At 38.4% G+C, this 21,395-nt stretch overlaps 2 protein-coding genes across 2 annotated transcripts; both read left to right on the forward strand.

Moving 5' to 3' along the window:
• Window positions 1-602: 602 nt before the first annotated feature.
• Window positions 603-8,223, forward strand: LOC125573793 (fibropellin-3-like). Its single transcript, XM_048734568.1, has 6 exons — window positions 603-962; window positions 3,190-3,322; window positions 3,567-3,683; window positions 4,055-4,168; window positions 4,276-4,389; window positions 8,024-8,223. Exons 1-6 carry the CDS (start codon window positions 603-605, stop codon window positions 8,221-8,223), a joined length of 1,038 nt encoding a protein of 345 aa, XP_048590525.1.
• Window positions 8,224-9,062: 839 nt separating this feature from the next.
• LOC125573794 (pentraxin-related protein PTX3-like) lies at window positions 9,063-11,116 on the forward strand. The gene is made up of 2 exons (XM_048734569.1): window positions 9,063-9,190; window positions 10,723-11,116. The coding sequence occupies exons 1-2, from the start codon at window positions 9,063-9,065 to the stop codon at window positions 11,114-11,116; spliced, it is 522 nt and encodes a 173-aa protein (XP_048590526.1).
• Window positions 11,117-21,395: the final 10,279 nt, after the last annotated feature.

The raw sequence follows: 21,395 nt of genomic DNA on the forward strand, positions 1-21,395 counted from the left end.
ACGCTTCTAAATTGAGAATCATCAGGCGTTAACCGGTATCCAGGCAAGTCTCCCTTGTACTGTCTTCATGATAGAGAGTTGGATTAACGACACTCGCAGAATATCTCTCATAGACAGACCTACGTCTTTGTCTCCAATGTTAGATTAGGGTTATTCCATCCATTTAGTTTCAGCTTGGTCATTGTTGCTAGCTGTTGGTTATCGTACTCATACAGCATTGACCGGGTTGCCATGGATTAATGTATTTAGGTTGAACAATTTCTAGCATTTTAGATGTTTGAAATTGGTTTTACAGAGGAGCATGTCCTCGGACTCCCTATATACAATGCTCTTTAAATAGCTGGATGTTCTTATAAAAAGGTTCTCATTAAATAAAAGCGTGTACTGGATTTATTCTTCCGAGCAAAATGTTTGTGCCTTTGCGACTGCGTGACTGCGTTCTGCACACAATTCTTATCAACATGAGCAGTTTATTGTAGGATTATCCGTCTTGACCACAAAAATAGTAAGTTAAAATCTATGCTATGTCTGGTGGTTTAATATCATCAAATCATTGTTTTATGCCATTCTTCTAAAAGACTATACGATTCTTTTACAGCAAAATGAAGGTCAGAAGCCTGGTATTATACTTCAACTTTCTTGTTGCCGTAGCAGCATCAAGCCACGAATCCTACTGTCCAGCGTCCATCCATTCAGCAGGCGCGCACATAACTCAAGTTGACCTTGCCCTACAGAGCAAGCATGTGAAAAAGCGTCTTCAGGGCCAAAGTCAGATGTCATGTAGTCAGCGGTGTCTGCAGCAAGACTGGTGTATATCGGTGAATTACGAAGTGTCTCGACCGGAAGGAGGGGCCTGCGAATTGAACACATACGGAGTCGAGATGTTGGCCGACTCAAATTCCAAAAACCCAGAGTTCAAATTGAAAAAAGGATGGATATACTCACAGTTAAGATCCGCTCAGGTACGTTTTATGCGATTTATAGATAAGCATTGATTACTCGAAGTTTAAAATAAGGTTCGTTTTGAAATTTTGTCTCATAGTTAGTGAAGTGCTCGAGCGTATTGATAGAGTAGCAAACCCACTTATCAAACAGTTTTAATCCATTCCGTTTTCGGCGTGTATTGGGGAGGGGTGGCTTTTTTTAATCTGAAAATGTCGATCTCAAAAGTAATAGTAACAAGAGTTGAAAAAGATGTTATTTTTCTTTGTTGTTGTTGTTGTTTTTATTTTGGAGGGAGTGGAGAGGGGGAACGGTGAATTCTAACCTTGAATTTTAAGAACATGCTAGCCCAAAATAATTAGATTGGAACTCTAAAAACAACACTTATATAAAAGCCTATTTAGACTAGCTTAGAAAAAAACGGAAATAAAAACAGGAAAATATATATATATATAAATGTTATTTACCAGCTGTGAGGTCCATATCGTGAAATACCGTGACCGAGGTCTTGAAAATAGTGACCGAGGCCGAGGTCAGTATTTTCAAGGCCGAGGTCACGGTATTTCACGATACGGACCGACCCTTAGCTGGGAAAAAACATATTTATTTTTTTTACTCAATAGATTTTCCAACTTTGTTTACCTTATGGGCTTACGGTTGCACGAGGCGAGGTTTCGATTCTGACTTTCGTCGATGTTCTTGAAAATCTTGTTCGCTCATGATCATTCAATAAACTCTATTATGTATTTCCACACAACGCGTTTTATCCTCCAGAAATACAGAACCTCCAAAGAAGACATTCTCTGAGTTTTGACCAACAATTTTGTAAAATAAATTAGTCCATATTAATACGTCGTTCTCAACTCGAATTGATTGAGAATTGTCTTCTTTCGCTTTAACGTCTCGGTAAAGGTAAACGACGTGTCCGGGGCAAAAAATATTGTCGCGCCGCAATTTTCACTACATGTACAAACTATATATCAAATAAAAGATAAAAGATCAAATTATCTCCTGCAAGTTTTATTTTTGCAATAGCTGATTACGTGTTTAAGTTTTGAGGCCTCAAACTCAAAAGTACGAAGTTTACTCTAGAGCGCAATGCACCTTCGCAATATTGAGCATGCACTTGCACGTAATTGCATCTCAATGACAGATATATGATCTACCAAAGTGTGTGAGGACTTTTTGTTATTTGACACTGTCAACAAAATATTACGAATCAAAGCTGGAACTCTCATTTCTGGCGAAATTTGGACACGAAAGGTGCTATAAAAGCGATTTTCAGTCAAAAATCGAAAATTTCTCACACACATTATGACATGGCATAATTATCTATCAGATCCCGAAAATTTTAAGGCGATATCTTAAAACCCGTCGCGAGGTTACGCCCGACAAGCTCGAGTTCTCGCCTCAAAATAATACGCTCGAAAAGTCAAAGATTTGGCGGGAATTTACTGTCAACAGGTCACGGGACCCATTTTAGCCGTCTTAAAAAGCGATTTATGAAAAAAAAATTTTATGCAAAAATAATGTTTAAGGACTATTGATAAATAGTCCTCTACAGACGATAATATATGTTCACTAAAGAACTTCCCTTGAATGTGGATACATTAAGCTGGTTATGCAGGTACTCCTAGCGTGGTTTGTCGTTTTTCTTCGTATGAAGAGACGATTTGCTGCTTTTTCCATTCCAAATAAACTTTCAGCAAGCTTAAAATTGTCACGCACGTTGCAAAATCATTATGGCGGGAAATTGTCAAAACGCAGGTATGAAGCCGAGTTTTCGTAAAGTCAATGATTCTAGATAAAATAACAAATAAAATGCCGTTTCAAGTTGAAGATCTTTAAATTCGGAAGTAAAAATCCAGTTTTCGATGGTCATTTTACAAATCAACTCACTATTTCGAGCTTTGGAGGTGAGCGGGCCGGTATTGCGGAGTCCGGATCGTAGTATACCGGACATCACGAGAGCCAATCAGAGCGCGCGATTTGAAGGATACTGGACCCCGAAAAAAATAAAAGTTCTTTATTTGCGGCATTTAGCGGCAAGTTTAGTAGGGTCTTATATGCGTGTGTTTCTTTGAGCAAATATCAGCGAAAAATGAGGTAATTAACTTTCAATCCGCTTATGGTCATAGGTAAGGATAGATAATGATAATAGTTCTGGTTGGTATTCTCGATAAAGAAGATCAGTATTTTGTCTAGTTTGGATACATCATGCCTAATCATTGCCTGTTTATATTACAGTTCACACTAAGCTTACAAGCCTGTAAAGATGGTTCGTTTACTTGTTCAAATGGAGGCACATGTGAGATTGACTGCAAAACTCTCGTCCCAAGATGTCTTTGTCCGGAAGGCTTTTCTGGAGACAAGTGTGAAAGTAAGTACAGCTACCCTTCTTTGGCCAACTTGAACTATTTGCATTTACTGCAATCAAGCAGATTTAGTCAGTGATATAATGATGTGTATAGCCTGGGGAGCATGCGTTTCAATGCAGCGAAAAATCGAGTATCACGACTTTCAGCATCGAAAATATTGATCTTCAGCCGTTCTATAAATATTCACAGAAACTTTGCTTGCGTGTTATAACCTCTTTTAAAATACAAAACATTTTTTTTTCATAGATCATGATAATGAATGTCAGAGCAGTCCATGCAAGAACAGTGGGACGTGCAAGGACGAAGACAACGGGTACACGTGCGCATGTGTACCTGGGTTTACAGGCAAAAACTGCGAGACAGGTTAGTTGTAGTAATACGCTTTGTTTATTCCCTTCAGACGCGCAATAGGTACGTTTGTAGGAGTAGTCGTTAGAAACATTAAAGGAGAAGTCAAATAGTTGCAAGATAAATAAAAAGGCTCTGTGAGCCAACTCGTGAATGCAAATTTATTTTTCTAGTTATTTTCTTGTGTGTATAAAAGGAAGATATATACAGAAGTTTTGAACAAAGGATGAACACATCCAAGATGCTGAGAGTACACAAAAATGTCCTTTTACTTTTTTTCTTTTCGATTGATGACACACCAAGAACAGTGTGATTATTTATTATTATCATATAAAGTAAAAAAAAGTATTAATGCAAGTATTGTTCCCATGTTTTCTGCTTTTAAGATATTAACGAATGTGCTGGTGATCCTTGTGCAAACGGAGGGACTTGTACCGATGGAATCAATGGCTTCACGTGCACATGTCCCGCTGGTTATAATGGAAGCACGTGCGATAATGGTAAGCATTAGTTCTACTGAGCATCACAAATAATAGCATATTGAATATAATAATCACCTATTTTGGCTACTTTGGCGGCCTATCTCTTACATTGATGTGTTGTTCAGATATTGATGAGTGCGCAAGCAATCCTTGTCAGAACGGAGCCACGTGCAATGACGGCGTTAACAGTTACACGTGCTCATGCAAGCCTGGGTTCACCGGCACAAACTGCGAGACGGGTGAGTAAGCAATATTTTTGATAAATTGTCATTATTATTCTTGAAAATAAGTATGTTGGGAAAAGATTCTACATTAAAAGATATTTACGAATGTGCAGGTGATCCTTCGAAACTCTAAAAGGATGTATGTAGATGTAATTTCGGTTTCGGTTTCTGTGGCCTTGTCACAAAAAAGTGGGTGCCTGGGAGGGAGGGAGGGAGGTCTTTTGTCTCCTTCCCTCTCAACCGGCTTCCGGTTCCGGCTCGACTCGCCCTCAACTCGCATAAAAATCTACCCCATTTTCAATACTTAATGGTATTTGTACATTTAGAAGTATTTTTTGTGGGAGGGAGGGAGGGATTTTTTGTGGTCTAAAACACAAAGTTACGCAACGCAACTAAAAATAACCTTGATAACTTCTCTTGCTTTTACAGCACCTTGCCCATCGAATCCCTGTCAAAATGGAGCAACATGTACGAAGTCCGGCGGAGGCTACTCGTGCGCATGCCTTTCTGGATATACCGGAGCGAACTGCGAAACAACATGTATGTATATTGATATTAGTAGCTCATAGCGTAAAATGGTGATATGAGATATTACTGATTTAGAAAAGAGTTATTTATGGAGTACCAATGTTGTTGAGCATATTCTCACGGCAAACGCTCCAGACGCAAGGTAAAACTACTCTGTTTGTAAAGAGGCTACCTGTCATCCGTTGCCTATCTTTTTCTGAGAGCCATAGTGGAATAAAAAACACCCACAGAATGCTTTCACTTTTCCCTGTTGGCAGCTCTTGCATCCTTATATCGACCTGCAACCTTAGAACCTTAATTATTTATTTTCTTTCTCTTTTTTTTTTTCCTTTGCCAACTCGTCTCAGGCCTCCATCTCTATTTTCCTACTTTTGTTCAGGTGCTGTGTTGGAACCTCTCCTTCCTCCTGTATAAGGATAGTCTTTGAGGTTCTAGCGATGTCCTTATTGACGGGTTTCCATTGTATGAGGACAGTCTTGTAGCTCCCAACGGTGTCCTTATTAACGAAGCTCCACTGGATGAGAAAAGTTTTTATAGGTTTCCAAGTGATGTCCTTTTTAACGGGGTTCCTCTTTATTAGGACAGTCTTGTATGACCCAATGGTGCCCTTTAACAAGGTTGCTGTGTTGAAACCTTTCCCTCGATTCCTTTTGTCTCGCTGTAGGATATAACATAGTCATCTACCACATGCGCCTGTTAATAACCTCTTTTCTCTAAGTCATCATGCTCTACTAGTCCAATACTATGACAAATGAATGCATGGAATTGTTCTCTTCTGTTGTTTTACCTTGCTCTTAAATACACTTCAGTTTCCTCAATTGTTTTATTTAATTAATTAATTTATTTATTTATTAGCAATATTTATGCAGGCTACCCAATTCAGCAATAGCTGGTTCAAATGGAGGCCTGACAAAAAAATATAAATTAATATAGGAAAATATAAGATAAGCTACAATACATTACATAACAGGTTACAAAAATTTGCATAGAGCTAGTTATAGGTATTGTTTGAGTTACAGAACGGATGTATAAAGATAAAGATAAAGTATTCCAGGTATATTCCCCATTATACATGAAAGAGGATTGACATTTATACGTTTTTGCAAGTGGCACACGGATTTGATCTTTGTTACGAGTATTGTAGGCATGGAAGACACGGGAAAAAGAAAATTTATTTAAAAGATAGGCAGGCGCTAAGCCATTTAGGCATTTGAAAAACCAGAAAACAGATCTGAAATTTTCTGCGCGATTCGTGAGAGGGCCAGCTGAGAGTGCGCCTTATTTCGTGCTGCTGAACTGGAATCTTTCTATGAGCACGCCGCTGCAGTCTGTCCAGGTAGGCGCTGTTCGTTTGGCAATGGCCACCGCAAACCGCGGACAGTAGTCAACAATGGAAGTATCATGGACTCATACAACGTGATACAAGCCTACCCTGGAATGACCTTGCGCGCTTTACGAGCCTGGATGAAATTTTCCAATTTCATCCATCTCCTCTCCCAGCGGCCCATCATAGAGAAACAACGCGCCGCTGTGGATCGAGGTGGTCGAGTTACTCATTTACCAGGTGGCGGCGGTTACACAGCGCGTTCTTTGAAAGGTCGCAAGCGCGAAGAGACAGAGCTCGCTGCAGGAGCGAAACCAAGGCAAATACATCAAGTCAAAGTAGAAATACGTGCTTATTCAACACTAACAAGACATTAGACTTCATTTCGGAGTTAAATTATTCTATAGCCCGAGCTAAGTCGTTTATGTAAGAAATGAACAGCAGTGGACCGAACAAGGACCCCTTAGGTTACCCCAAACGCGTTTTGTTAGCGGTGTGAGATGAGACCATTGGCACAAATATCACTATGGGTCCTGTTAGTGAGATGCGCTTTGAATCAATTTGTAGTAGAACTATTAATTGTTGTACAGTAATTGTTTTAGACGATGCAATGCATAAATGTGTCGGTGGATCGGACAACCCTTGCACTTATTGTGGAACACCTCGACCCTCTTTTTGTCTTGTTTGAACATTTTCCATGTTCCATATCCGTACCGGCACACCAGTTTTGGACAATCTAAGCAGGGCTCTTTTCATATTTTTACATGATTTAAAAAAGGCTAAAATGGCGGAGGGAGTCAAATATTCAAGGTAGCTTATATATAAACTAGTTTGCGACTAGTTAGTTTTCAATATGAAAAATTGATCTGCTGTATGTTCCTCTGCCCTGCCTTTATGCTTCTTACGGGGTTTCACTGTATAACGACAGTCTTATGCCTGGTGCACACTAGTGACATAACGACATAATGACATAGGCGCGTGCACCTTTACGTTCACATGTTCAAGTGTGAATGGTTCGATATTTTGACATAAGTCCAACAAAACAACATGAACACAACGGCATTCGAGAAAAAAAAAAGTTTTTTATGTCATTATGTCCATGTCGTTATGTCGGGCTTAAAAGAGTGCGCGCGCCTATGTTATGTCAATATTTCACTAGTGTGCACTAGGCATTAGAAGTTACTTATGTCTTAGAGGTTTCCTTTCGATTCCTTGTTAACGAGATTCCACTGTATGAGGGAGGGTTTTATAGGTCCATTTCAACGGGGTTCCTCTGTTCCTCTTAGGACAGGTCCTAACGGTGCTCTTATTATAACAAGGTAGGTCGTAGGTCCTTGTTCAATTAATCGCCTGATACCGACCTATGATCTACCTATGATCTTGTCTACAATTCAAAGTAAAGTTATAGCTCACTAATTCTCGCTTTCCTTAAAGTTTTTTTCTTTTTTTGCAACTTGATTTATAGCCTATCGTCCAGCAGTCAAGGATATCGAGTCTCTAATGCACTATCTCTTTCTAAGAGTTCCTTATGCCCCTTTAACGACTCAGGTCCGAAAGAATCAATTCCTGGAGCTACTACAGCCTATATAACATAAAAAAATGCTCTATGGATAATAATTAATTTCCAACTGATAAGATTTCTCAGTATTAAAATAAGCTAAAACAACACTGTGACAGAAGAAGTCAACTCCATAATCTGTAAGACTGTCGACAAACTGTCCATTAATATATAAAAAGCATCAAACATTATTCAATATAAATACAATAATTTAACATTATTTGTACTATTATTTCCAGTGGCATGTTCTTCAAGTCCCTGTCAGAATGGTGGAAGTTGTGCTGAAAAGGGTGGTGGTCTTTACGGGTGCACCTGCGCCTCTGGATACACAGGGGCAAACTGCGAAACAGCAGGTAAGATCTTTATTATTATCTTTGTCTTTACGATTATCCGGGCGATATTTTTTAAGATAATGTTGATACAAACTTTTATTAATTGATTGGACTTGACTCGACGGTGGAGGTGCTCTTTATCGAGTAAGAGCTATTTTTTGAGCGATTTCAAACGTTCCTTAGCTGTTTATTTTTGCAAAACATTGTTCAATGCCTTTAGAACTTTTCTTGGAAGTCATATTTAAACCGAGTCTCATATGTTGGGGGGGTGGGAGGGTGTATGTTCCCTCGATCCCAAGTTAATGATACACTTCAAATCTTTGTTCCCCATTGATTAATCGGAAAGCAACATGACGGCCATATTTGTTCAGCGTGGTTTAAAAATCGTCATATTAAAGAAGGCCATTTTATGCTCCCGCTCAATGCCGAGTAACACAAAGCATTCGTTTCCATCGGCTAATTTAAGCAAATAACCAAGATATTTTCAATTCAAATATCGTCAATAACTTATCAAACTTCATTCGTAGATTGATATTTCATAGTTTCCTTGCGAATAAACTACTGTATTAATAATACAGCAGCTAATAATAAACAATAACAAAGGAATGGGTGATAGACATTAGGGTGGAAGGACCCAAAATACTGAGTAATGGATCTCTTGCATTTTTAATTAAAATTGTCAATCAAAACAAAGCTAAAAAGTGAACAATCACTGTTCCCTTGTTTCACAAAATCATTACTGGGCCACTTTCCCCTGAGAATAATTAAAAAGGTTCTTGTATCATGAGGTTTTTACTGCACTAATCTCTATTATTCCTCTTGTTTTCAAGTGACCTCTGGTGTTGGATGCGTATTGCACTTCACAACCCAAAGTACATCCAACTATATCCAACTCGACCAGCCGTTTGGTTGGTTTGGTGAATTTTTAGTATCAGTGTGGCTGAAAATGTATGCAGATGGCGATATTGACCCCGCTATGATACTCTCGTACGCAACGGACTCGAACGTGGAAGCACTATCAATCGGTATTAAGAAGGATGGTGCAGCGGAGATAATGTTTGCTGGAGCAGGAGCGTAAGTACACACCCCCCAATGGTGCGCTTTGTGTCAGGGGGATAGAGGGGAGGGGTTTAATGTAACATATGTTTATACCGTCGACGCAGTCCCCAAAAATAAGTCTAGAGAAGTTTAAACTGCAAATACGTTTCCGTCATGCAAGGGTTGATTTGCAAATGGAGCAAACGGACTTTGATTAGTCGGAGGCCAATTTTTACGACACTTACACAAAACGCTGTTGCTTGTTCCCTTTTCTTGCTGCCGTTGCCTACACAGCTTAACAGGGCTCTGTTGAAGAAATATTCTACAAAAATGGTCTTTGGTTACGCTGCATGGTCAAGTAATCAATAAATAAAAAAAACCGCATATACCTTGAAATGCTTAGAAAAAGTGACGAGAGATAAAGATAATAGGCTTCTGTTTTACATCGTTTGAACGAAATGGCTACTGAAAATTGATTACATTTTGCTGAAATACCCAGGGCTATTAGCCCTCGGTAATATTGAATCCCGATAAAAGTCAATAGCCATGGCAACCCCCGGTGAACAAAGGAATGAGAGGAGATCAGAGGAGTAGAAACAATGATCTCGCAGGAGTGAACTCAATTCAAGTCTATTGTTCTTACTCCTCCATACACCTCCGAGTCTATTGTTCTTACTCCTCCATACACCTCCGAGTCTATTGTTCTTACTCCTCCATACACCTCCGAGTCTATTGTTCTTATACCTTCATACACCTCCAAGTTTATTGTTCTTACTTCTCCATACACCTTCGAGGTTATTGTTCTTACTCTTCCATACACCTCCGAGTCTTTTTTTCTTACTCCTCCATACACCTCCGAGCTTATTAATCTTACTCCTCCATACACCTCCGAGCTTATTAATCTTACTCCTCCATACACCTCCGAGTCTATTGTTCTTACTCCTCCCTACATCCCGAGTCTATTGTTCTTACTCCTCCATACACCTCCGAGCTTATTGTTCTTACTCCTCCATACACCTCCGAGCTTATTGTTCCAATTCCTCCATACATCTCCGAGTCCATTGTTCATACTCCCCGCACGACCAAAAATTGCTACCCTAAAAAAGAAACTTGTGCATATCAGGTAAAAGAAAGCTAATTTCAGGTCACTCGCATCGGGCTTCACCCGAGACAACACTTGGCAGCATCTAGTGTTCTTGTATGGAAATGAAAAGTTCCAAGTTTACAAGAACAATGTCTTACATGGGGGGAAAGCAGCTTCAGTTATCGCTTCCTTAAACCCGGCATATAGCAGTGCTCTGCTCAGTAGGTACTATGTGTTTTCTAAGCTATTTTGTCAACTTGCAGCGTGGAACAGTATGTATCACCAAAACAACTACCGGCTGCGTTTTGTGATGACTCGCTAGAAATAATGATTAATTAGTTGGTAATTAATCATTTTGCAACTAGGATGGCGATAAAAGTGCAGGATGTAATTTTGGAATACGTTCTGCCTAATACATTTCCGCTTTTTACTACCAACCCATGCCTGCCCACCAGTTGAACGTCCATATTCTTTTAATTGTCAGGTTAATCGCATCGGGATTTACCCATGACAACACTTGGCAGCATCTAGTGTTTTTGTATGGAAATGAAAGGTTCCAAGTTTACAAGAACAATGTCTTACAAGAGGAAAAAGTAGTTTCAGGTGTCGCTCCCTTAAACCCGGCAGGTAGTATCTTAGTGATTGGCCAACATCAGGGATCTCTTGGAGGGAACTTTGACCCTTCGAAGCTGTTCTACGGCTACATGGCGAACCTAAATATCTGGGCAAATGTACTAAGTGATTGGCATAGGGGCAAAGCGTACGAGCAAGGGTGTACAGGCTCAGTTGACAGCAACCCAGCCTTGTCATGGGAGACAATCACCGGTAAAACGCTATTGGGCAACATACAACCACAATGCGCACTAACATGCCCTTAAACGTCAAAACGGTTTAATTGACAATGCACTGTTCTCAATACGAAAAATGGGCGTTCACGATTTCCTCCTCTAGGAACCAAACATTTGATTATCTGACGTCAAATGACGAAAGACAGCTTGCCTAAGGCAAGTCCCTTTTATAGTGCGAGTTCGTGTTTAAAGTTATGCCTATTGCACACCAGTGACATAACAACATAGGCGCGCGCACTCTTTTAAGCCCGACATAACGACATGGACATTATGACATAAAAGAAAAAACAAGTTTTTTTTCTTATGTCGTTAGTTTCGTGTCGTTATGTTGGGCTTTTGGCAAAATGTCGAACCATTCACACTAGAACATATGAACATAAGGGTGCACGCGCCTATGTCATTATGTCATTATGTCATTATGTCACTAGTGTGCACCAGGCATTAGTTGATCCGACTTGCGTGACAATGTTGTTTAAATTTTGCTTTGAATACTTTTATGACTTTAAGATTGCATTGTTTTATTTATTAACTAGAATCCAGGCATTTTATCGTAACATGTTTTGATTTTCACCATAATTCAAGCCGATTTATTTCATAACAGAAAGGAACATCTCATTTGCATGGGATTCATAGCCTACGTAACCAAGTGTCACGCAAGTCACGTGTAACGCAAGCCACGTGTCATGGAAGTCATGTGCCACGCAAATCATTTGTCACGCAAGTCAGGTCGACGGGCTTTAAGGAGAGGGGGAGGCTTTAAGGACAAACAACCTAGAATGCCGAATACATGTAAATTATGTGCATGCTTCGAATTATGTCTTATTTCGTGCTGTAGAAAGGGAATCAACTCATCATCGAATGACATGGATGCATGCGATAAATGAAGGATTTGTAAAAAAAAAAGGTGTTGGAATGACGACACGTGGGTTGTATTTGACGCTTTATGTTGTATTTTTTATTATAATTGCCAATACTAGCACAGAAACGCATGAAGATATTAAAACTCCCCAAACTCAACACGATGTGCTCGTTTTTTTTGTAGCGAAGCCAGCGCGGCCGCGCGCGGAGCCCCATAGGCATAGAAATATACTTTGGTACCTATTAAGTTAATTCGTTTTTGTTTTCTTGTCTCTTTTATACCAAGCTGTTATTAGATAAAAGGTTGACTAGGTACATGACATAATATAGCTGGTATAGCTATGAAATGCAAGGATATCTTTATAGCTGAGGTATAGATATGAAATGACAAGGATATCTTTTTTTCCTCAGGTAAATAGAGCAAGAAATTAAGCCAGATTCATTATGTAGGCTAGCTGAAAGCAAATGTAAATTAATGTTTTTCATATTCTTTTATTGTTTAGTATAATTATATTCAATCAACCCGCATTCCTTTCCTATAGCCAACATAATATTCTCTTGCGGTGTTGATAATTCCCCTAAAATCTGAATGAATAAAAGCCTTAACTGTCAACAAAATTATTGACAGACAGACAGATTAGTTTATTGTTACCATTTGAAGACTTTTACATTAGTGTGAATCCAATATATTTAACATGATAAGCCATTCAAATTCTCAAAAATACATATATACAGACAAAAGAACATAGAGAAGATACAACCTTATTTTGTTGTATTTTCCCATAGTAAGAAGCAGCTGTATACCAATTTTGCAGCCATCCCTGCTATAGTAGCTCTAGGATTTATTATTAGATTAAAACTTCATATTGTGTAGTTCCAGAAAATATCCATACCCCCCTATTGAGGGGGTCGGAGGTATGACCCCCACCCCTCTGGAATTTCCAACCCCCTTGAAAAAAATTAATACTGTAACTGTTAAGGAAAAGGGCATTTTATCTTCCCCCCCCTCTGGAAATTCCTGGGCGTTTGAGCCCCCACCCCCTCATAATTACCAATCCCCCCAATGGGGGGGGGGGGGGGTATGGATATTTTCTGGAACTACACATTCACATTCTGATTTCTAATGCTTGAAGACCAGAGGTCCTAAAAGTTACTTACTGTTATTGCAAATGAACCAGTAAACTGATTGTATTATTCTCATGTGCATTGATTTGCATAGGTAACAACACATTGCTGGCATGAACTGTCATCAGCAAATGTAGATAGTCTTAGTGTGTGTGTGTTTATGTCCTGACCTACTGCACATTGTACCTATTTTTCTGGTATCTGTCCTCGTTTTCCCTTAACTTTTTTCAGGTGCCAGTAGTCTTTTAAATATTTATTCTATATCTTTAAACAAAAAAATGCATGTAAGCTTAGGGGTAGATAAAAGGATGTTTTTTTTTTTCTTGTAAATTGTTCTATGCATTTGTTCAATGGCTTGGCCCTATTCATGGCTGATTAGCTTTTACTTATTCATGAGCATGGTTCAAGAGAGCTACTCATATGTAGTCATGACAGAGGGGAAAGGGGTTGGAATATTGTATTTCAAAATTATATTGGATGTTTGCTAGAGATGAAATATGGATTAAGAGAAAAAGGATTTCATTTATCAAAAATTTGTTTTTAGTATATACTGAGTTAATTGGTAAACTGTATGAAAAGGATTTCAAAATATATGGATGTTTGCTAGAGATGAAAGATGGATAAGAGAAAAAGGATTTCATTTATCAAAAATTCGTTTTTAGTATCTAATGAGTTAATTGGTAAAAATGTATAAAAAGGATTAGGAATTGAGGATCAGGTATAGTTTGAAAGTTTTCAACCTTGGTGTTATGGGGTATGTAATTTTGGGCTCTCTAGTTTGATTATAGATTTGGGCCCTTCAGTGTGATTATAGATTTGTAACGAGTGCAAAAAAGAATATAAAGTTGTCTATAATATCCCACTCTTTGTAAATCTATAGTCATACTACTTTATCTATTACCTGCTAGCAACCAGCCAACCAGCTATACTACTTCGTCTATTACCAGCCAGCAACCCGACAACCAACCATAATACTTCGTCTATTACCAAGTGCAACCAGCCACCCATAGCACACCTCGGCCCATACCACTATAGCCTAACATTCCCCCTTGCTTAAATACCTTAAATTATCCACTATCTGCTATAGTATTGACTGTGTAAACTCAGTCATGATTTTTTATTTCAGGATCCATGATTCCCTCCACCCAAGGTCTTCTTAATCCATTATCCCTCCATCCATTATGCCCTCCATCCAAGGTTTTCTTTATCCATTATCCCTTCCATCCATGATTCTGTGCTGGTAATGATTTTGATTATTCAAGCCAACCTCTTGGGACCATACCAAAAGTTCCTGAAATGACCAGGATCACCACCATTAAAAGTCCAACATTGCAAAGAGCATTGTGTTGCTCTTTTATTCACCTTTGTAATTTGGGGTGTAGCAAATTAAAATGACTTCCCTGTGGTTGTGTGGGGTGTCACCCGATAACGGAAGCAAAAAGTTTCCATTGTATGTCTAATCACATTCAATTAACCACTTCCAATTAACTGCTTGCCTTAGACCATCGGAAGCAGGATGATAAGAAGCAGTGGTTTTGTGTATATCATTTTGTCTAATAAAGATTAAAAACTCGATAGTACTGCCCGTGGTGGTACTTGCCATTATGTGAGATTCAATCCCTTTGGTAGTATCTTTCACATGAAAGGCCCACAGTAATCTATGTGGTTTCTCACCCAGGGCTTGTGCGACCACTCCCGGGGTGGTAGGGGGCTGATGCGAGAGCTTTCTGCTTGATCTGGCTTTTCACCATGGACTCTCTTTGTCGATAGAGGGCAACCAGACATCGCTGGCGCCTTCATGCGACGTTTTACACGATGTGTTTCATGAGACTCTTGGTAGGGGCTGGGAGGATGGGATTTTTAGCTCCTCGTAGTATGCAGCCATCTTGAACAATTTAGCTCTTCTTACCTTGATTTGTACACTGAAGGTATTCAGTGTTTTTAAGCTTATTGATCACCCGCGCACTTAAGTATGCGGCCATCTTGAACACTTCGCTCTTCTTACCTTGGTTTGTACACTTCAGGACTTCAGTGTCTTTAAGCTTGTTGACCACCCGCGCTCGCAGCAAATACTCATTACCATTTGTAAGGACCGGGTCTTCATGTGTCCAGTACGAACCTCAGCTTTGGTAACAGGCGAAGCATCGACTTCGTCCAGCAGAAACACGATTTCTTCTGCAGACACCTTGGTAAGCACGGGTAGAAGAGCCGGCTTAATGTGCCAGAATTACCATGGCTACTACCTGACTTGTATACGATGTCATATCCATAACCGCGTAAGGTCACTGGCCAACTAAGTACACTTGATAATGCAGTGCGCGGTACTTTTTTTTTTGCTAAAAAAAGTCAGTATAGTGAGTGAGGTGACATCTATTTAGGTACTTATGGACCTTCTTTAAGACGAACATCACACTTGAGTTTGTACGCAGCTCTTACAAGCTGCAATTTGATTGGGCAAATGAACAATATCCGCACCTCGACACAAAGAACGAGAAGAATAGAGACAAAAGAACTCCTTTGTAGAACAAAGATAATAGGAGACAAAACAGCTGCGTACTTACTCCTTGAGTCTTCTTTATCTAGCTGTAAATACTTCATTACAGCTGGGTTTAGGGTCCTGGAAAAAAAAGCAATGACCCGGTCACTCCCATCATCCATGCGATATGATAGCACAGCCTCAACTTCTTAGTTGTCAAAACAGCACGGGACACGCGCGTCTAATTTTTCGCGCGTTTTCGCTCTTCCAACTCGCGGCCGACACAGAGAATATATTGTTGGCCGTGTTTTGCATCATTTTTAAAATCAAGAAAGAAAATCGATACACTTTTTAATAATATAAAGAGGTTGAAACGATTGACGAAAGAGGACAAACGATGGTTTTGAAAAAACAAGGTAAGTAGGACTTTAATTTCATTAGCTTTTCGTCGGAGCTGGTCTGAAAACTACTCCTTGTGTTGATATTTTTCTAGACCTCAAGTAAGCTAATTTTTATGAACTTCAAACATTTAAAGCCATGAGGGGATGCTTTACCGACCTACCTCAGTAGTAATTCAGCTAGGTAATCATCCTTTATCCCATAAAAAAGGATAGAAAAAGCATGTGTTAATAGTGTCCGATTGATTGTCCGTTTTCTCAATCAAAAAGAATTTTGTTTCTTCTTTGCTTTAAAATGTGAAAATGATATACAAAATGATATAAGCTACTATTTAGCGGAACGATCTTTGTTCTGTTTTGAAACAGTTTAACTGTTCAATCCCCCACCCCTTGCCACATCTCCCATGATGTTTGCAAATATCAACATCTAGCTGTACTCTCATATTAGCCCCACATATTAAATGGGTATATAGCATGTACCTTTTTTCGTCTCATGCAATTGATTCACAAATGGTATGAATGTTGAAGAAAATAAAAAAGCACACATTTTCTGTAAGAATCTATCATTTAATTTCAATTCTTCGATTATACTTTCTGAAACACCCAAAATTCTTTTCCAGATTAAGCAAAAAAAATATGGCTCAAATTGAATGTATGCTGGCTTCGCCTTCAGGCAGTGCCAAAATCTATATGTTATCTTTAATTAAACAATTCTTCCAATTCTGCTGTTTTTTAGGGGATTTCAAACAATGAATCATCCTATTACAATATGGATGTGCTCGATGGCAGTTTCTTAAGGACTGCAACAAAATCGAAAAGTTTAACACTTATTTTCAAACATTAGCTAGCCGACTAGTTCCAATCGAAGGTGAAATAGGGGGTACCTAAACGATTTCATACGTGGATGAGTAACTTGAGTTGCACAATCTATCCGGATTATTGTCCGAATAATTTGGTGTGTTTGCGTTTATTCGTTAAGGTGGTATTAATTGCCTTTATTAGGAAGATCGTTGACACATCAGGTAAGTTATCGTTTTACAGAAATGGATTGCAACCCGATTTCGAATCGATAGGATACCACTATTCGCGAAACATATTTTTAAAGTAAGTTTGCTAATTTTTCATCAGATTCTATTGCTTTATAAGGAAATCCCAATTCTCAAAGTTCTTTTCGCGTAAGTATAAAATTAGCGTAAATTTACTAAGAAGTTATGAACACATCCCCAATAACAACTTTCGGGATGCTAGATAAACACGACTTGCTTTTGAGTAAATTTAGTTTTGAAAAAAGTGAATAGGTGGCCTTTGCAGGCAAAAAAGCTTTTTGAACAAACAAGCAAACACAAATGTGTGATAATTCAAGCATTTCAGATTCTCCTAGCACAACTAAACAAGTGCTTTTTGAAGTATCCATACAGAAACCTCAGTTTTATTGCAGAAGAGTTTGAGGCATTTTACTAATTATATTTATGGCATTGTGATCAGAATATGGTCAATTGCTCACGGATGTGACAAAAAATTCCATTTGTAAGTCATCTATAATCCATCCCTTTCGCGAAAAAGGAAACATAAAAGTTAGTGATTGAGTAAAATTTCAGGTCAATTCTCGATTGACTTAAAAAGACATCAACTTCTAGAAAAAAGCGAAAACGGAAAGATAACAACATTAATGTATTCGTAGCAGTAAATGTGCCTTGACAGTCTGGTAAATCCTATTTGGACAATAACATTTTGATCAATAAAAGCTTTATTTTTAAATCTAGAATTGCGTGGTTGACGAGCTCCTAAGAAAGATGGGCGCGATTAGTGCTTCATCGGAAAAGCGAAATAGCGGGTAGTTAACAAAATTCTGCAATTCCAATAAACAAATCTAGCCGTTTACTTCCAACTGAAGTTGAAGTAGGGGGTACCTAAGCGATTTCATCTGTGGATGAGTTACTTGAATAGCACAATCCATCCGAATTATTGTGCGAACCTTGATTTTGTTTGTAATTGCGTTTCCAACCTCACGAGGCGATGTCCAAATCCAACTGAGCAATGATTGAAATTCATTGTATCCCATTCCCAGATGGTGACGATCACCTCTTCTCCCGATATGGGGAAGTCATTTTATGCTATATTGGTCGAAATAAGGGATGTTGAAAAACAGTGCACACTTCGGAATAAAAAATAATTCACAGTGCTTAGTTTAAAATAAGGTACAGTTGTCTACACGAAACAATCCGATAAATCAAATCTAAAAAAGTTGTAGCAGAGTGCAAAATTTGGTGTGTTTGCGTTACTCGGCAAGGTGGTATTAATTGCCTCTATTAGGAAAACGTTATTGGTCTTCGGTATTAATGAAATGAAATCCTTGTCTATTTGCTCATTCGCAGTGAACGTTAGATTCAACAGTCAGAGGCGAAAATTGAGCAGGAAAGATCGTTGGCACATTAGGTAAGTAACTGTTTTACAGAAATGGATTGCAACCCGATATCGGATCGATAGGCTACCTCTATTCGCGAAACTTGTTTTTAAAGTTAGTTTGCTAATTTTTCATCAGATTCTATTGCTTTACAAGGGAATCTCAATTCTCAAAGTTCTTTTCGCGTAAGTACAAAATTAGCGTAAATTTACTAAGAAGTTATGACCACAGCCCCGAATAACAACTTTCGGGCTGCTAGATAAACACACGTTGCTTTTGAGTAAATTTAGTTTTGAAAATAGTGAATAGGTGGCCTTTGCAGGCAAAAAAAGCTTTTTGAACAAAGAAGCAAACGAAAATGTGTGATAATTCAAGCATTTCAGATTCTCCTAGCACAACTAAACAAGTGCTTTTTTAAGTATCCATACAGATACCTCATTTTTATTGCAGAAGAGTTTGAGGCATTCTACGAATTATATCATTTATTGCAATGTGATAAGAGTATTGTCAATTGCTCACGGATGTGACAAAAAAATCCCTATTGGTAAGTAATCTATAATCCATCCCTTTCGCGAAAAAGGAAAACAAAAAAGTTAGTGATTGAGTAAAATTTCAGGTCAATTCTCGATTGACTTAAAAGATCAACTACCAAAAAAAGCGAAAACGAAAAGATAACAACATTAATGTATTTGTAGCAGTAAATATGCCTTGACAGTCTGGAAAATCCTATTTGGACAATAACATTTTGATCGATAAAAGCTTTATTTTTTAATCTGGAATTGCGTTGTTGACGAGTTCCTAAGAAAGATTGGCGCGATTAGTGCTTCATCGGAAAAGCGAAAAAGCGGGTAGTTAACAAAATTCTGCAATTCCAATAAACAAATCTAGCCGTTTAGTTCCAACTGAAGTTGAAGTAGGGGGTACCTAGACGATTTCATCTGTGGATGAGTTACTTGAGTTGGACAATCCATCCGAATTATTGTGCGAACCTTGTTTGTAATTGCGTTTCCAACCTGACGAGGCGATGTCCAAATCCAACTGAGCAACGATTGAAATTCATTGTATCCCATTTCCAGATGGTGAAGATCACCTCTTCTCCCGATATGGGGAATTCATTTTATGCTATATTGGTCGAAATAAGGGATGTTGAAAAACAGTGCACACTTCGGAATAAAAAATAATTCACAGTGCTTAGTTTAAAATAAGGTACAGTTGTCTACACGAAACAATCCGATAAATCAAATGTATCTAAGTTATAGAAGACTGCAAAATGTGGTGTGTTTGCGTTTATTCGTCAAGGTGGTATTAATTGCCTCTATTAGGAAAACGTCATTGGTCTTCGGTATTAATGAAATGAAATCCTTGTCTATTTGCTCATTCGCAGTGAACGTTAGATTCAACAGTCAGAGGCGAAAATTGAGCAGGAAAGATCGTTGGCACATTAGGTAAGTAACTGTTTTACAGAAATGGATTGCAACCCGATTTCGGATCGATAGGCTACCTCTATTCGCATAACATGTTTTAAAAGTTAGTTTGCTAATTTTTCATCAGATTCTATTGCTTTACAAGGGAATCTCAATTCTCGAAGTTATTTTCGCGTATGTACAAAATTAGCGTAAATTTCCTAAGACGTTATGAACACACCCCCAATAACAACTTTCGGGCTGCTTGATAAACACACGTTGCTTTTGAGTAAATTTAGTTTTTAAAAAAGTGAATAGGTGGCCTTGGTAGGCAAAAAAAGCTTTTTGAACAAAGAAGCAAACGAAAATGTGTGATAATTCAAGCATTTCAGATTATCCTAGCACAGCTAAACAAGTGCTTTTTGAAGTATCCATACAGAAACCTCAGTTTTATAGCAGTAGAGTTTGAGGCATTTTACTAATTATATTTATTGCAATGTGATCAGAATATGGTCAATTGCTCACGGATGTGGCAAAAAATTCCATTTGTATGTAATCTATAATCCATCCCTTTCGCGAAAAGGAAAAACAAAATAGTTAGGGATCGTGTAAAATTTCAGATCAATTCTCGATTAAAAAGACATCAACTTCTACAAAAAAGCGAAAACGAAAAGATAACAACATTAATGTATTCGTAGCAGTAAATGTGCCTTGACAGTCTGGTAAATCCTATTTGGACAATAACATTTTGATCGATAAAAGCTTTATTTTTAAATCTGGAATTGCGTTGTTGACGAGCTCCTAAGAAAGATTGGCGCGATTAGTGCTTCATCGGAAAAGCGAAAAAGCGGGTAGTTAACAAAATTCTGCAATTCCAATAAACAAATCTAGCCGTTTAGTTCCAACTGAAGTTGAAGTAGGGGGTACCTAGACGATTTCATCTGTGGATGAGTTACTTGAGTTGGACAATCCATCCGAATTATTGTGCGAACCTTGTTTGTAATTGCGTTTCCAACCTGACGAGGCGATGTCCAAATCCAACTGAGCAATGATTGAAATTCATTGTATCCCATTTCCAGATGGTGAAGATCACCTCTTCTCCGGATATGGGGAATTCATTTTATGCTATATTGGTCGAAATAAGGGATGTTGAAAAACAGTGCACACTTCGGAATAAAAAATAATTCACAGTGCTTAGTTTAAAATAAGGTACAGTTGTCTACACAAAACAATCCGATAAATCAAATGTATCTAAGTTGTAGAAGACTGCAAAATGTGGTGTGTTTGCGTTTATTCGTCAAGGTGGTATTAATTGCCTCTATTAGGAAAACGTCATTGGTCTTCGGTATTAATGAAATGAAATCCTTGTCTATTTGCTCATTCGCAGTGAACGTTAGATTCAACAGTCAGAGGCGAAAATTGAGCAGGAAAGATCGTTGGCACATTAGGTAAGTAACTGTTTTACAGAAATGGATTGCAACCCGATTTCGGATCGATAGGCTACCTCTATTCGCATAACATGTTTTAAAAGTTAGTTTGCTAATTTTTCATCAGATTCTATTGCTTTACAAGGGAATCTCAATTCTCGAAGTTATTTTCGCGTATGTACAAAATTAGCGTAAATTTCCTAAGACGTTATGAACAC

Source organism: Nematostella vectensis, chromosome 11 (genome assembly GCF_932526225.1).
Source record: "Nematostella vectensis chromosome 11, jaNemVect1.1, whole genome shotgun sequence".
Taxonomy (NCBI): Eukaryota; Metazoa; Cnidaria; class Anthozoa; order Actiniaria; family Edwardsiidae; genus Nematostella; species Nematostella vectensis.

Excerpts from the sequence above, each read along its gene's own strand:
- LOC125573793 (XM_048734568.1), top strand. The coding sequence starts at position 603 with ATGAAGGTCAGAAGCCTGGTATTATACTTCAACTTTCTTGTTGCCGTA. Across the intron at positions 3,323-3,566 it reads TTCTGGAGACAAGTGTGAAA|ATCATGATAATGAATGTCAG; the intron begins GTAAGTACAGCT and ends TTTTTTTCATAG. Across the intron at positions 4,169-4,275 it reads TGGAAGCACGTGCGATAATG|ATATTGATGAGTGCGCAAGC; the intron begins GTAAGCATTAGT and ends TGTGTTGTTCAG.
- LOC125573794 (XM_048734569.1), top strand. The coding sequence starts at position 9,063 with ATGTATGCAGATGGCGATATTGACCCCGCTATGATACTCTCGTACGCA. Across the intron at positions 9,191-10,722 it reads ATGTTTGCTGGAGCAGGAGC|GTTAATCGCATCGGGATTTA; the intron begins GTAAGTACACAC and ends TTTAATTGTCAG.